Here is a 17,433-nt window from a genome sequence, read left to right on the forward strand (position 1 = left end):
AAGGATTATTTAAAAATTATGAACTCTGTATAAAATATCAAATATTTATTTAATTAGATCTTCTTTTGAACATTTTGTATCATTACATACTACAGATTAGAGATCACAGTCTCTTACAATGTAGATATACATTATTATTTACATTATTATTTAGATATGTACATTTTTATATACTTACAAATAACATTTTCTTTTTTTGTTGAACGTAAGTAAAATCAAATCAATTAAATCAGCGCAACAATTTAGTATTACATAACATTGAAAAATAATAAATTTTTAATACGTAATGACATCCAGTTCGAAACAATTCGCAGAACTATCAATCATTTTGATTTTCTTTCCTGTAATTTAGTTTATTTCTATAATTTTTATTTTACGATTAATTAACAATAATTTCGACGATTTCTAATTAAAAAAAAAAATATACGGCACATATGGAAAAATAGATTAATATCAATAAGAATTTTATTTTTATACTAATAAGAACTTATATTATTTTACTTTACAATAACAGAAATATATTATTATATATTAATGTAGTTATCATATTTAAAAGTTTAATTTTTATTTCACTTTATATCAAAATTTCTTTGTTAAATATGAAATGATTTTTAACGAAAAGTAATATAAATTAATAAAATAAGATACTTATCATATATTTATCATATATAATTTTAATAATATCATATATAATTTTAATAAGTAAATAATATTAATACCATGTTTATTAGTAATGGCTCCTTTTTGTATTCTTTCTTTCTTGTATCTCATTTAATCTTGAAATTATTTTGTCTCACTTTCACTTTTAGATTTGTTAGAATTCAAATTTTAGATGACATACATTGTAAGTAATATATAGGAATAACCTTGAACAGAAATTCTCTCTCTGTAAGTGATGCCTATTTATATAATTTAAATCACATAATGTTCAAACTTCAATAATGAATTATTCAGATATTTTTTACAAATATTTGCTTTTTTCATACAAATTTTAGTTCTCGTAAAGAATCAAAGGAATGGTGTTTTGTTGATTTAATTTTATTCGCCACCCGTTAGTGTTTTTGATGTTAAGTGATTCCGCCAATTGTCGTCAATGTTGCGTTGCCTTGACATTCCTCTCAGCTTGACCTCTGTCTCTTAAACCTGCAGTTCAGAGAAACCACAATTGTCAATACATAAATAGCATGGCAGAATGATTTAAGGATCAAGAAATAACTCGATAATTGGATGATTAGAGACCTTTTTACTTAATGAATAGAAAACAATACAGACGTCTATGTGCAATATTATTATGTTATATAATCATGCATAATTATACTAAGGTTATTAAAATAATAAACATAATCATTAAAGTGCATATCTAGTTTAAAAATCAGCAAAATAAATAAATTTTTATTTTTAAGAAACAAGAACAAAAAAGTAATATATTATTAATAAAATAAAATTTTAATAAATAACTAATTTTCCATCTCAAATTTTATAAAATAAATACAAATTTGATTCTGTTAAAGTTTTAATATTATTTTAATTTAAATTATGCTTTGTAATGAATTAAGTTTATTTTAGTCATTACATAATCCGTAAAAAGATTTGAAACATTTTACAGATTGTTTTTTAATATTCATTACAAAATACCTAAAACTTTATTTATTAGGATCTTTATTCATATGTCGTAAAGCAGTAAAATTGAATATATAATCGGTTTCCTGCGAAATTAATTTAAATCATGCATACGCACCAATAAATTAAGGAATCTAACGAAATCGAGATGTAGATTTGATTAACATTTAAATTAACTAATAAATATGTATGTAAATATGCAAATATAATTTTATAATTTAATTTTTTTATTATAAAAAACCAGTTTGTTTTCATATTTAAAAGATAAAATATTTTGCCAATAGATAAATAAATTGTAAGGATGGGTCTCTTTTTAAACAATTCGTAATCAGATTAATCAATAATATATTGATATTGAATTATTATTGTGAATAATTATGTTTATAAATATAAAAAAAGCAGCAAATAACAGGCTAATAAATAATTAAATAATGTTGAGGTTGAGCTCATGCTTTTTTTCTGCTAGAAATTGATTTTGTCAGATTTATGACGACAGACAGTTATAGAAATAAAATCTCACTAATTCGATTTATATTGCAGATATAAAAATGATAAAGTACTTATTTTACTGAAAAACATGTTATATAAACATGTTATATAAAGATGTCTGTAAAGTATAATGATTGTATATAAAAATATAAAAAATATGGTTACATTAAATTATAATATTACTGGAGATTTGAATTTTTTTTGCTTTCTCATTTTTATTCTTTTTTTCTCTCTCTCAAAATACTCAATATTCAAATATTTCAACATTAGACAAAATTAATCGCTAATTTTTTATTGTTAGGTGTTAGATAAGGTTTACTAATTTTTTATTACATTTATTTACTATCTTATACAAAATAAAAAATATAAAATTTAAATAATTGTGATGATGTAAGTATTGTATAAAATTTTAAAAATAATAACAATACGTTCAAGTTTAACTATATTAATCTTTGATTTAATGATATACAATTATTAATTTCAAAAAAAGCAATAAATTAGAACAGAGACTCATTAGAATTAAAAAATGACGAATGTCTATGTGTATTTTATTTTTAATTTCAAATGCTAAATATTTAATATGGTTTTATCTCTAAAAAATTTTGAAATAATATTCACACACAGAAGAAATGTCTTGTATATTTACTTTCTTTAAGGTCTAACTATGATCAACACATAATATTTGAAATTCAATGTAAATAAATCAATTGTTAAACTTTCTCCCTTTATGCCTCTCTTCTTCCTCTTTTCTCTTTTCCTCTTCTTCATATAAATTCATTTTTTCTATACTATAAGGTTCAATAAATTCGCATACTAATAATAAAAGATAAATATAATTACTTTTTCCTTTCTTTTTCTCTTCGGAACAATAATTAAGATATATAATCATAAAATAGCTTATTTCAATAAATTAAAAATATATTAAGCTATTATTTAAATATCTAAATAATATTATGACTCTGAATTTATTTGTTATCATTTTAATTCATTTCTTAATGCATTTATTTTTTCCAAATTATTTTACATTTATATAAAATTTATTATAATTTATATAATTTATTATTTTTACATTTATATAAAATAAATTAAAAAAATAAAATATATTTATATTTAAATAATATAATTATATAATTATATTTAAATTTAATTTATAAGCTTTATTGTAAATTTTAATTACAATTTTATTTAAAAACGATAACTAATCTTTATAATTACACTTTTTTGATATTTAACGATTTTATAATTAAATTAAAAATTAAAAATTAACAATTAATCTAACGACCGATTATGAAATAAACAAATATTTTAATTTTTATATAAAAAATATCACATTTCCTTAATTTCTTTAATTATATCTTTTTTTAAATAAACATACCTTGTACATAACTTCTTTTAATTCTTCTTTAACACAAAATGTTTGTTAAATAGTTCGCAGGCTTATCAATAAGTTGGCGAACAGGTGTTTTCAACGTGGAACGGATGATGACAGGTAAAGGTATCGTTATTACGTAGTAATCTCGATGATGGTTCTCGCTCAGATATTCTAATATTAAAAAAATGTAAAAACAATTTAGCAAAAATTAATAAGATTTAAATTGTACTACCAACTCAATAATAAAATATAATTAAATTATATAAAGATTAGTTAAATTAATAGTGAAATAAAAAATTGAAAATAGAAAACAAATATTTTATGTTAATAAAAACTAAAACAATTACAATAAATTGAACTTACGGTAAGCATTGGAGTTTTATTTATAAATTTATTATTAAATTTAAGCTAAATTAAATTTAAATTCTGCAACTTAAATTCTCACGATTTAAAAAATATATAATTATTTAAATATAAAAAAAGAAATATAAAAATTTATTGGAATATAATAAGATCTACTTACTTCTTCAATTCCATTTCACCAACACGAACGGACGATTTGAAGGGGCTACCGGCGTGCGGGTACGATGGTAAGGCTTCCAATATTCTTGGAGGAGGTTTTTTCGTTGTATTGATAAAGGTGTTATATATAGGTCGATCAGGTCGTTCGTCGTGGACCCAACCATCGCGTATCGCCGACATACGCTGATTCGGGCTGTAGTTATTCTCGCCGAACACCGGCGCGCTGCTCTGCAGATTCAGCGCGTTTAGCTGGAGATAACCACTGCCACCTGCAATTGGCATTGAATCTTCCGAGCCTCCCGATTTACTCAACCGATTTCCCGGCTCTGTAACATTTTTATCATTTAATTGTAATCAAAGTTCCTAACGAATGAATCTTAACAACAGTAGCAATTTTTTGCAAGTAGCAAAATCTAACAATTATTCATCTCAAAGTGATTTGAGTACGTTTTACAATATTGCTTAATTCAAAATAATTCTACTTTGTATAAGATGCTTCAAGAACATGCTTGCTTACGCATACACGCATGTGCATGTGTGCGTGCGCGTGAAACATCCTGTGAGTAAATATCCTAACAGTCTGCGCTAAATTAACCGTGACATTATTAATAAAAATTTTTCTTAAATTTTATCAAAAGAATTGTATTCGATGTATTTTTCTTTAAAATATGTAAGCATACATTACATGTATAGTGCATATATGTGCATACATAACGTAATCTTCTTACCGAAAGTCTTTGCTTCTCGTGCATGTGCCAGAAGAGTATCCACCCTGCTTCTCCGAAAATAAGATTCCACAGCATCCCAACCCTTTTTCGTCGTAACACTTTTCTTTCTCATAACACCTCGTCTGTCATCTTCTTCATTATCATTATCCTGGCCACTTTCACTGTCATCGTTGCTACTATTATTATTATTATTATTATGATCCGCCCTCGAGGAACCCCCGGTGAAGTGAAGAATATCCGTTCGTGTTGTAGCAGCAGCTGGAGGTAGAGGTATGTGAGGGGATACATCCGGCAAACGCCATCGTCCTAATTCATCGCACCAGGTTGCCGCCGATCTCACCGCCGCGATATCTCGAAAGGGACAGCCCGGACGAAGATAGGGTACCATGAGATCGCATAATTGTGACGTTAACAATTCTCTTCGAAGAAGCTCACGACGCTCGGCATCCCAGGACGCCTGAAGATCCGCTGCCTCAGCTTCTAATTGCTTCACTCGCTTCGCCATTCTTTTCAGTGCATCCTCTGTCGATCTGTCATTTTAAATATAGTAAACTATGTGTTATCGACGTCATTAGATGTCTTATTTTTCAATTTCTAGCAATCCCTTTTGTTTAATCAAATTTTGTGCCGTAGAGTTTAATAAAAAGTAACAATTTAATCATAAATAAAGAAGAAGAAAGTGATTATCGCCTGTTTAAATTAATAAATATAATTTTAATCTCTTCAATATATTATATGCAATTTATCATATTACAATTTTTCAAATAATACACATAATTTTGTTTCATATTATTTTTTTTCAATTTTTACTTTTTTAAAATAATTATTCATTAAACATTATTTTTTTGTTGAAATAAAAAAATTATTAGATAAACATTACAATATTGAATGTTGACAAACCTCAGTTGGCCATATACTTGGAAGACACTACCATTGGCATCATTAGCTTCCAGCGCCCCTACAAGAGCTTCCAATTTCTTTCTTCTCTTCTCTCTTCTTTTTTTTAGTTCTGCGTTATCAATTTGCTCTCCACCAATCGTCAGTTTTTCTAATTTCTTTAAAACATCTTGTAGAGCTGCTTCTCTTTTTTTTCTTCTTCTCTCCATTCGTTCTTTATCCAATTCATCCATCTCTTGATTTTCTTGATTGAGGTTTTCAGTATTATTAACATTGTTCGTCACATTTAATCCTGATTCATAACGGAATTTCAAAGCTTCTAATTCTTCTTTTAGTTTTTGAGCTGACAAATTTGAACTCTCACATTCTTTTCTCAACCTCTCCACCTTTAATCATATTTATATTTCTTTATTATGATTTGATATTTTATATAATTTTTATGAAATATTATTGGAAAATATCAATTGCATTTTCAAATTTTAATATATAATTCCAGTTTTATAACATAATAGGGAATGTTTATAATGGGAAAGAGATTTAAAGAATGTATATATAAGAGATATTATAAAACTTTCTCATTGTAATTATATAAAATTATATTCTAAAAAATTTAAAATTAATAATAATTATTATCGTTATTGTAAATATATCATATTATAAAAGATGCAAAATATTTATAAATTAATTAATAGAGAGCTTACATATATTAAAATTACATATAGTAAAATTAGTAGTATAGATAATAATAATATAAATTAAATAACAGAAAACAATAGAAAAATTATACTACCTCTTCAGAATATTGCTTCTCTCTCAAATCCTTTCTTTCTTCTTCCATATCTTTCTGGAAGTCCAATCCAACATTTGCTGGGTCGCCAGAATTTAGCAATTTCCTCAAACGTTGAAGTTCTAATTGGTATTGCCTAAGAAGAGCATCTTTAGGGTCCTCATTGACGATGGGCTTGTTCTTGATGCAACGAGCTCGGGCGGCGTACCGCAGAGTGCTGAGAGTCTCTTCAGCATCGATGTCACTTGGGCTGACGCAGGCAATCATCAAAGTTCTGGCATTTCCGCCCAAGCTGTCTCGCAGTAATCTTGTTAGCTTGCTATCTCTGAAAAAAAATTTTTTTTTTCATTTTTTATCTGTGTGTGGTATTTTTAGTTTATAATGTGTAATTATTTTTTATCTTGCTCTTTTCAATAATCTGTAAAATCTCTAAAAGAAACAGATTATACTTATTTCAAAACAATGTTTAATTTATATTTAACTCTTCTTTGAAAATTATATATTATATTGTATGTGAATGTAATTTTCGATTATATGTAAATAATTCAAAAAAATTATCTCATAAATTAAACAAGAAAAAATAAAATAAAAAGAAGTCCAGTGTAAGAAGTAAAAGGATAATATTATTTGTACCTGTAAGGAACGTGTCTTCCGTTTCCGGCAGCTAGCGCACTAATGACATTCCCCAATGCCGATAAGCTTAAATTGATACTGGCGGCTTCTTTCAAACGATCCCCTGTGGCTCCAGTTCTAGTCTGTCTTTCGGATCCAGCAAGATCGACCAAGTGCAATCGACCTCTTCTGATAGCGTTGCCTCGTTTATCATCGTCATTGATGGCAATTGCTTCGAGTGACAAAGTTAAAACGGCATGACTTCTCGAACTAGCAGCGTTCATCTTCGTTGCGGCTGCGGCTCTTCTTTGATCACCCTGCCGGACTAATGCGGCACATTCGGTCGCATCTTTGACAGTGATCTCACGTAGACCACCAGCAACATAAGTACCCTTTGTGGGATCTTCCTTTAATGTCAAAGTCTCCCCAGTGTCGTCTTGTAACAAATCTCGTAACCGTTCGTTATAGATCTCGAGATAGCTCAGCAACGCTAAATATCTGGACATAGCAAATACAATAAGAAATTTTTTAAATTTTAATCAAAATATTTCACTTGATCAAGACATCTTAAGTATTTTCATATGGAATAATGCGCTATAAAAATATTACTATATTGAATTTAATTTCATGCCGGTATTTTATATTAACTTGATTTTTTTATATCGATTTATTTTTCCTAATATTTTATGTTTCTAAAAATTCTTTGGAAATTTTGTTATTTTGAAACAGACATTTCAGATAGTCAGTTAGAATAAGAATAAACAGAAATAAACAATTTATTTTAGCGAGTAATCTTTTTTCAAACTTTCTTTTAAATTAAATTATAATTTTTCATAATTTGATTTCAAAATGGTTGTTTTGCGTATAAAATAATTAAGATAAAGTTATAAAAAATCTATATATTTTAAATTTTGTTTTAGCATTAAACATATATCTTATCAAATATATATATATGAATTGGTCATGAAAAAACGTAATTGTATTTTAAGAACAAATATACAAGTGATTAAATGTAAAGCATTTTTAAATAAAAATATCACTTTTTTGAAATAGATAATTTTTGTACATCATGGTAAATCCATCCACATTTTATATACGGTCTCTTTTTATAAAAATAGAACATTCTACGTAATTATGCGTTTTTGTAAAACTAATTTGAGAATTTGAAGAATACCTTGTTTCAGAACTAGCCGTAGAAGTTGCTTCAAATAGATGTTCTAACGCGCGTTCAATGAATCCTCGCATCGTAAATGACTTTCCGCAGCCAGTTTGGCCATAAGCAAATACAGTGCCATTGTAACCCTCCAACACGGCCTCCACGATGACGGAACCCACATTTTCGTAAACTGATTCTGTCGTAGCAGAGGGGCCAAACGTAGCATCAAATTGGTAAACTTTTCCACTTCCACCGTCGGCATTTTCCAACGTGCAAGATTTTGTCAGCGGATCGATTGTCACGACGTTCTGCGACAAACATGTATGAAATGCACATACGATAAGGATCAACAAAGAATGACATAATCGTTGTTTTCTAGTTTGCTAGTATTAATATTGATTATTTTGCGGAAATAAAAGAAAGAAGATCTGCTGATAGAATTGTTTTGTAGAATTTTATTTAATATAAATTTTTTAATAATAAGTAATCTTTTGTATTTTGTTTAGTTAAATAGTATATTAATTGTTAATGACACATATTCCACGAAGAATGGCACAATTGAAATTTTCTATTTTTATATTAACCTTTAAACCTTTTAAAGTTTTAATATTATAATTTATTTTGGTCTAATTTATCGATATATTTATAATAATAGTAAAAATGTTTATTAAAATAAAACCAATTTTACTAAATATATTTTACTATATGTATATTTTAATTTTTCAAAAATTTGGATTTTCTAGAATATTTTTATAAAAAAACGTATTTTAATAATTACAGTATATTATGTTTAAGGAATAGTTTTGGATAAAACATGCTTTAAACTTTTCTATTATTGATTAAATATACATTTAATAAATTAAATGAGCATTAATATAAACATTTAATTAATTACATAAAATATCAACAATAAAATTTTAAATGAAATCTTTTATCCATATAAGTATTTATGTGCGTATGTAGAGATGATAATATATGTACGTACATATGTAGGAATAATATAAAAGAATAACAAAAATTAATAATGATATAAGCGACTTGATCAAGCATGTAATAATTTTGTATGATATTATGCCATAAAAATGAAACCATAAACCTCTTGATAACAGCAAAAAAATATGTTCGATAATCGGTCAATCGAAACTAGAATGACTCACAAATGCGGCAAGTTTCGCGGAAAAACAGTTCTGTGAATATAAAATTCCATGTACGAGAATGTGGAACATTATCGGCTACACAACTCAGATAGAACTATATGTCGACTATAATGAATTATGTGGCTATAAAGTTATGGTAAATGATTTATTAAATGATTATAGTGATACCACAAGTACTTAAGCAATTAAATTTTGAAACAAAAAATATTGAAAATTGAGGTAATGCTAATAAGTTAATGTAATATTATTTTACAATATGATAATATATAATAAAATATTTATTATATTTGTAACATATACTTTATTACATTTGTAACATATACATATATTTACATGATACTATAAAAATTATAATATTATAATACATTATATATATATATATTTTTTTTTTAAATAATGTTATTGGTTATATAATTAATAATTGGCGAACTTGATATAAAAATAAGTAATTAAAAATTTACAAAATTAAATTAAAGATAAATAAAATTAATACAAAAGAAGTAATTATAGAAACGGTAGCTATACATAATTAGTCTAAAATGATAATAGTCGAGTAATTTTAGTATGAAATTTTAGTATTTCCAGTTGTACTTTCATGTTGATTTCTTATTAAACTGATAAAAATCAAGCAGTGACAACATTTAGTGATAAATGTAAAATGTGATACAACATTCTGATCGGCGATGAAAACGTTAAATATGTGCTCATTGGCACACTGTCTTCTTTCGCTAGGATGAGCATCGTTTCTTTATATAATATACGTAGTGAAGCTGTAGGTAAATGCTGTAAGTGAATTACGGTAATATAGATTACGTATGTCCGTTCATAAATTATTTAGCGATCCACGAGGACACAATATGCACGAGCACACGCTATCTATTCGTCCGGTATATCTGTTCTTATATCTACGTAGCAGTGACTTCAAAATCTAAATTCCCTTTTTTTTTACATGGAAAATATTGCGATATAAAATCACGAATAGTAAAAAAATAAATTAATTTTTATCTTAATTAAAGAATAATGTAGATTATAAAGCTGTTTATATAAAATTTAATTTTTTCGAGGCAATGTAGAAAATATTTGTTTACGAAGTTTTAAATAATTAGTTTTAAATAATACAAAACTATAATAAAATTTTATTATAATTTTTATTATTTTTTTATTATCTCAGTTTCAGTATTAATTATTTTGACAATTTATATGCGCAAAATGAAATGATAATTAGTAATTTTGATTAAGTTAAAGTTGTTAAAATCTTATCAATTAATAAAAAAATAATCTGAAATTTTGTGTGTGTGTGTGTATGTGTGTGTGTGTGTGTGTGTGTGTGTGTGTGTGTGTGTAGATTTTTATACATCTTCACATAATACTTTAATTTATACTCTGCACATAATACACATTTTTAAAAATGTTTAATTCGATACTTAATTTAATTAAATATGCAGCCATATATTTTGAAATGAATAATTTGGAAAAAATAAACTTTGTAAAAGAATGTTATTGTTAAAAAGTGTTTTGTTTTTAAGCTCATGTAAATTCCAGATTGTGATTTTTAGAATATTAACTGTATTATTAACTATCAAAAAGCAAAAATAATAATTTTCTTCAAATTCTTGATGTATAAATTGTACAGATGTTGTTCAAATCGAAACATGCGAAATACCAATCGCGTGAGCCGCGACGTCACTAAAAGCGGGAAAGTGTGACGATACATATATGTGTATGCATGTGTATGTGCATGTGTATACCTGCACAGAACGTGTGTCGTCATTTACAGGAAAGATGGTAGAGTGACTTGGCCGGACTATCGATTTGGCACATATTCCACACGCCATCGATAAACGGCTTGTAAATGTGGTTCTGTTTATATTACATGCAACGAGCACATACATAGTACTGTAGTGAACAACTTCTAATTTCTAATATATACACATTTTTTAATAGATCTGACAAATTTATTTCGATAATTTAATTATGGTAAATACGTTTTAATATAACATACAATTGCAAAAAATGATGATACAAAAATAAGGAATCACACACATTATGTAGCATATACACTGAGTGAGTGTGCGCATTCGTTCATTCACTTATTAAAATGTTTTTTCTTACTATTTCTATTTTCATATATATATTTTATAATATATTTTTTTATAATTTTATTATACACTTATACATTTATATATGTTTGTGGAAGAAAGAAAACTTATTCAAAAAAGAAAAAAAAAAATAAAAGAAGAGGTGATTTTAGCCAAGAAAATTTTAATTATATCTAGATTGAAAAGTCTATGTGAAAAGAATAGAGAGTACGGAGGGATATCTCGCAGCGAAAAGTGCAACATCCGCGCGTGGAGAAACATGCGCGCATGTTTTGATGCGGTCGCTAGGTTACAATATGCTCAATATATGATAATGACGCTTTTCACACGGCCTTCTCAGGCCGGAGATAAATCAAATGAAGAGTGTAAGTGATTAGCAAGTCTAAAAATTAAACATAAATATATTTACACACACACACACACACACACACACACACACACACACACACACACACACACACACACACACACACACACAAGTAGTGAAATATACAAATGTAAACTAACATTTTTGCTCAGTTCAATTAAATTAATTTCTCAATTTTCTTTTTTCCCTTCCTCGATTTTCTCCTATCTCGATTTCATCTTTATTGATTAACATGAATCACGTGTTATTCTTGACACGTTATAATTATTTACTTTTTTAAAAATATGTGATATAATAATGATGAATGTTAAAATTAATATTGAATAATTTAGTGAACAATAAGTGAAGAAAATAGTAAGTGAATGATAACCGATGTATTATCACATACTCGACATCCATGCTGTAATTCTTTGTTGGACATAGGCCGACATCTTACTGCCACTTTTACGGACTCGGACATCTGAAAACAGAGGACAATTGTTTTCTATTTAACTTATTCAATATTTTTTATTATAAAAAAATAAAACTTATTCTAGAAAGCATTTATTTTGCTATTGCTATAAAGTCTTTTTCATAATAAAAGAGAAAAATATACAATGTATGTAACAATATGTGTAATAATTTAAGGAAAAAATAATATTATTACCAATTCATATCGTTGTTTCATGTGATCAACATTTATTATGAAAGATAAATATTGCATATTAAAAAATATAAAAAGTGCACAATAATTGTAGAAAATAAAAGACATAGTATTTTTAATATAATTTAAATTAAATTGCAATATCAAATTTATTGTTATACCGTTATACTTATTGTTATATATAATTATATTATTTTTAGTTAATGAAAATGAATATATTTAACATTTAAACGGCAATTTAAAATGAGCATTGATTTATCTATCATTGTTAAATGATTATAATAAACAATAAAATAATTGAAACAAATATAATTGTAAAGATATATAAGATAATTAGAATTCGAATACAAACATGTCTTTAAAGTAATTTGTTTCCAGGAGAAACAACGTGGTCATCGATTGTACTTTGGAGTTCCTATCAAATTTGCAAAACCTTTTCCGATTTTCAAGAAATCAAAAGCACATATCACGCAAGCGATATATTGTATCCTTTTAGAATACAGTTTATTAATTTGCGATTTTCTTTCTTAACACTTATTTATTATTTATTTCATTTATGTAAATTAAAAAAACTTGTAAATTTTATAAAAATAAAATATTAATATAATGTTTTGTTTATTATAATATTTTTTATTTATAAATTTATTTTAGGAGTTTAGTGTTGCATATTATTTTTTAAATAATATTTTATTGTACGTTAAATATTCTAATAACTAATTACAAATCTAATTAAATCTAATCTAATTTTATTTAAGCGAATTTCAAATAAAATGCAAAATAAAATCTTATATTTATGTTCTTTAATAAGCTTTAGATATTGTCACTATTAATTTTTTGCTAAATTAAAAAATTGTCTTCGCGTTTTAATTCAAAAAACATTGAGATGTAATCTTACAAAATATTTCTACTAGAAAAGAAAGAGAAGAAATGTTTAATTTAATTTAATCAAATATATAAAAATATAATAATATATACAATCACTTATGCAATTTATCTACAAATATAATAATATTGCATTTACACGAATCAGATAGAAAAGCATAACATGTATCACAAATGCCTTTTCATATGAAATTGCATCACTTTTGACATATTTCATGTATAGATTTATTCACATTGCTTGCACTCTCGTTCTTCTTTCCTTAAAACAAAAATGACTACACAACCAGATCTGATATATGAACTACGTATGACGTTAATGATCGAAGTTATCAATAATCGTATGGCTTTATCTTATAAATAAAATACGGAAATTATTATCAAATATCTACTCATCAAGTAAATTGCTGTAAAACTTTTTTATTGGATATTCCATTCTACGTCATATTCCGACCTTCATAGATGGGCTAACCTTGAACCTAGGTTAAACCGTCTGGCTCGTGACACATCGCGTTCTTATCAGTGCGTGAAGCTACTTATGTAGCAGGTGATTATAGTATATATATGTATTTACACAAATATTGAAAAATATACTAAGAAATCACTTAGTCTAGAACTATGTTTTAGATCCAATAGATTAAAAATTAAAATTTAAAATTTAATTTTTCCCACATAAAATTTTATTTTTCAGAATTGTTATTATAATTTTTTCAAAAGACGAAATTTTTAAGATTTAAAAAGATATTTTATTTTTATATTGTATTTTATATTATTATTTATATATTATTGTTATTATTTTATATTATTATTTTATATTGTCTATTTTATTACATGTAAACTAATTATAATTGGCACATACATATAGAATGAATTGCTGTTAAGATTGAATTTTGTGTTAAGATTGAATTAATTTGCAAAGAAGCTTCCTTAAAGTAATTTAAGAGATTTCACAATTAATAAGCATATTTTAAAAATTATTATAGAGGTTGATAATAATTTTATGAAAGAAATCTTTTTGTTTATTTTTGTTGTGTTTCACTTGTTACATATTCCGATTTCACGTTTTACGATGTAGTGATTTTATGTTTCTACGATATAATACGTGACTATATATATAAGCGAATTTAGATCGTAGAGGATAGATACGCGGTAACCGCTTGACCGAGTGATGCCTAAACTTTGACCTAGTCATGGGTTCTACTATAATACTGCTATAATTTTCTTGTAAAGACAATGAAGAAAATTATGTATAAATTCATGTTTGCGCATATTTTTATAAATATAATAATCTTTTTGATCGCACACAAGATCATTCAGGCAATTATTATACTCTCTTTTTTATTATACAGAACATATACAATCAGAATTAATTCTTTGATTAATTCTTTGAACTTTTAGTTAATTTTTCTTTACAAAAATTGAATTATATGTCACTGAAAGTTTTTGATACTGCGTATCTTGAAAAATGTATATTTTCAAAATTCTTCAATTCTATTAAATATTGAATATTTCTTTGCATATCTTTTGCAAAGCTTTTAATATATCTTTTAATTTTAAATAAAGTTAATGAAAGCAAAATAATTTGTTAATAATGTTTTAGATAAAAGCGTCAACAAATAAATATTTTAGATAAAATAAAAAGTAAACGAATTTCATTCCTTTTATAAAATTAAAACATTTTTTAAAAATTATAATTTATCATGATAAAGTAAATAAAATTTTATCAACTGTTTATAGCCTCAAGATGAAATTTATTAATTTTAGTGCAGTTTATAATTTAAAAATTATTAAAAATTTGAACATTCTTTGTATTTAAAGACTTAAAAACTTCTGTGTAAAATTATTGAAAACAATGGATGTTCAATGGATGGAAAACAATCAATGAATATAAAGATATGTTCTACATCTTATAATTTAACTATATCTTATAAAATTTAATTTAATTATTAAATAACTTTGTATATTCTATATTTAAAAGAATTTTTAATAATTTTTCGTAATGTATTATCACTTACACCGATGATGGATGCGTTTTTCCGCAATTTTATATTGGAAAACAGAGGAACATGGCTATTCGCCGCACAAAATTTGAATCGGAACAAATTTGAAATGACATACGACAATACGTATAGAACGACGAACACGTTCAGACTGACGATGCCGCACAGGTTGAGGCGTCGCGACGCCACGACGCCTTCGTCGTCGCTCATATCGAATTCGAATCATCGGCAGTGCGCGCGCATTCTTATGAGTACGCTGATTGGTCAATAGTTATTGCAGTTCAAATCTGTCTATGTAACATAAAAAATATTTGGTTTACTTCAAATAGACTATATTTTGCCGTATTATATTTAAAAAAGAATTTGTATTGAAAATCGGATATTAGGAAAAGAAGAGAAAAAAATGATGTTACAAAAAATACAGCAAATATAAAAAAACAATAAACATTTGCGTTAGATTTATTTTTAGAAGAAAAATATATTTTTTTATGTAGTTTAAGTATACATAAGTTATTTATTTAAGTTTGTTATTATTTTTTTCAAATCTTGCTGCAAGACTTATAAATACTTTATTATATTGCTCAATTATTCACAAAAAATTCTTTTACGTATACAATTATTAAGCAATTTTGAAAATTAATTTAAAAATAAAGATTTCTCAAACAAAATATAATTAATTTATTACAGTCTATTATTTTATCAATGGCTGAAATGGTAGGGATCTGAAACAGCTACACTGGACATTTTCCTGTAACCATTAAGTCATCTGCACACTAGCGTCAACTAGAAACGGTAGATATAAATTACATAGTTACATTCATTTTTCTGTATGTCACTTTTGATACATGTGCTCATACTACATTTATAGACAACGTGCACGTCTAAAAAATATATTTTTAAATATCTTTAAAAGTTTATCAAAAAATATTTTCATTTCCAATATTTTTCGAAGGTTACATTTTGTAAGATTTCCTGAAGCATGTACAATCATTTGTTGACTATTCAGCAACATTTATCGATTATTTAACATACGTACATACGAAAGGGCCGATATAATTCCTTAGCCCTTAGTACCTTTCTTTGTTTTCTCTCGCGCTGCTACCGAGCGCGCACGGGTTAGTGTGTTGCGAATTTGACGTAAGATGACGCATCGAATATTGCATCGCATTTCTCGCGGGCGGTTTGCTATGGCGGTGCTGTGACTCTTCAGTTCCTGCCGTTCGTGCAACAGGTGTTACGTCTCATCGCGTTTTTCGCGTGCGTTTCGGAGTTGATAAGGAAGTCGCGTCTATTGATAGCACGGTGCGTGTGTGTTGTGTTTTGCGTGCTTTGACATATCTCGGAGCTTCGAAAGTGGATCAACGGTGCCCAGACACGTGGGCGCAGCGCCGTCGAACATTTTTATTCCGGTACCTCCGCTATCTTCTTGTGGGGGAAAGTTGCTTGATTGCGCAGGTGAGTCGTTATCACTTTTCAGAAGCGCGCTTAAGATCTGATTTGAATGCAATCAAAATAATCGTCATGCAGTTCAAACTTGTATCTTCTGATTTAAACATTTTTTTTTGTCATTTTGAATGTCATGTTTTTAGAATCGATATGTGGAAATTATGTGGAAAAGTTTTTAACTTAATCAAGAAGATATCAAAAAGAAAGAATACAATTTTGAAACTCCAATTTTGATATCGATGATAAAGATTTCGATAATAATATTGACTCTTTGAATTTTTCACAATTAGAATAAATAATTTGAAGGAAAAAGAAAAAGAGATAAATTTTATAACTTAATTTCTCAAAGATGCATTAAAAGATCCAATATAAATATAAATGTTAAATGTAAAATTGAGAAATGTTTTTAGTGCAAAGTATAAAGTTATGAGACTTAAATATTTCTAAATGCAATGTTACAATCATGTTTATAATATAAAATTTTTATATTATTTTAAATCTTAATTGACAAGTTAATTACAGAAGTTAGTTTTAATGATTAAAGTTATAATAATAAGATACCTAAATTTAATACTTAAATGACAATAACATTTAATTATTAAATTAAATAATAACATTTAATTTTACTTGAGAAAAATATCTTACCATAAAAGGAAATT

General features: G+C 26.2%; 2 protein-coding genes across 2 annotated transcripts in view; one reads left to right on the forward strand and one right to left on the reverse strand.

Annotated features, from left to right (window-relative positions):
* Positions 1–30: 30 nt before the first annotated feature.
* Positions 31–15,482, reverse strand: LOC105423943 (osmotic avoidance abnormal protein 3). Its single transcript, XM_011633949.3, has 10 exons — positions 15,344–15,482; positions 12,195–12,266; positions 8,202–8,491; positions 7,049–7,525; positions 6,419–6,740; positions 5,632–6,014; positions 4,732–5,261; positions 4,005–4,329; positions 3,485–3,652; positions 31–1,143 (listed from the first exon to the last, which is right to left on the reverse strand). The coding sequence occupies exons 2-9, from the start codon at positions 12,264–12,266 to the stop codon at positions 3,550–3,552; spliced, it is 2,502 nt and encodes an 833-aa protein (XP_011632251.3). The 5' UTR covers positions 15,344–15,482; the 3' UTR covers positions 31–1,143; positions 3,485–3,549.
* A 1,047-nt stretch (positions 15,483–16,529) lies between these two features.
* The window catches only part of spri (Src homology 2 domain-containing protein sprint), a 162,397-nt gene continuing 161,493 nt past the window's right edge, over positions 16,530–17,433 (forward strand). Inside the window, exon 1 of the mRNA XM_089077395.1 lies at positions 16,530–16,783. The gene's annotated coding sequence lies outside the window, so the exon portion shown is untranslated. The remainder of the gene's footprint in view (positions 16,784–17,433) is intronic.

Source organism: Pogonomyrmex barbatus, unplaced genomic scaffold (genome assembly GCF_055798465.1).
Source record: "Pogonomyrmex barbatus isolate J1 unplaced genomic scaffold, ASM5579846v1 scaffold2, whole genome shotgun sequence".
NCBI lineage: Eukaryota > Metazoa > Arthropoda > Insecta > Hymenoptera > Formicidae > Pogonomyrmex > Pogonomyrmex barbatus.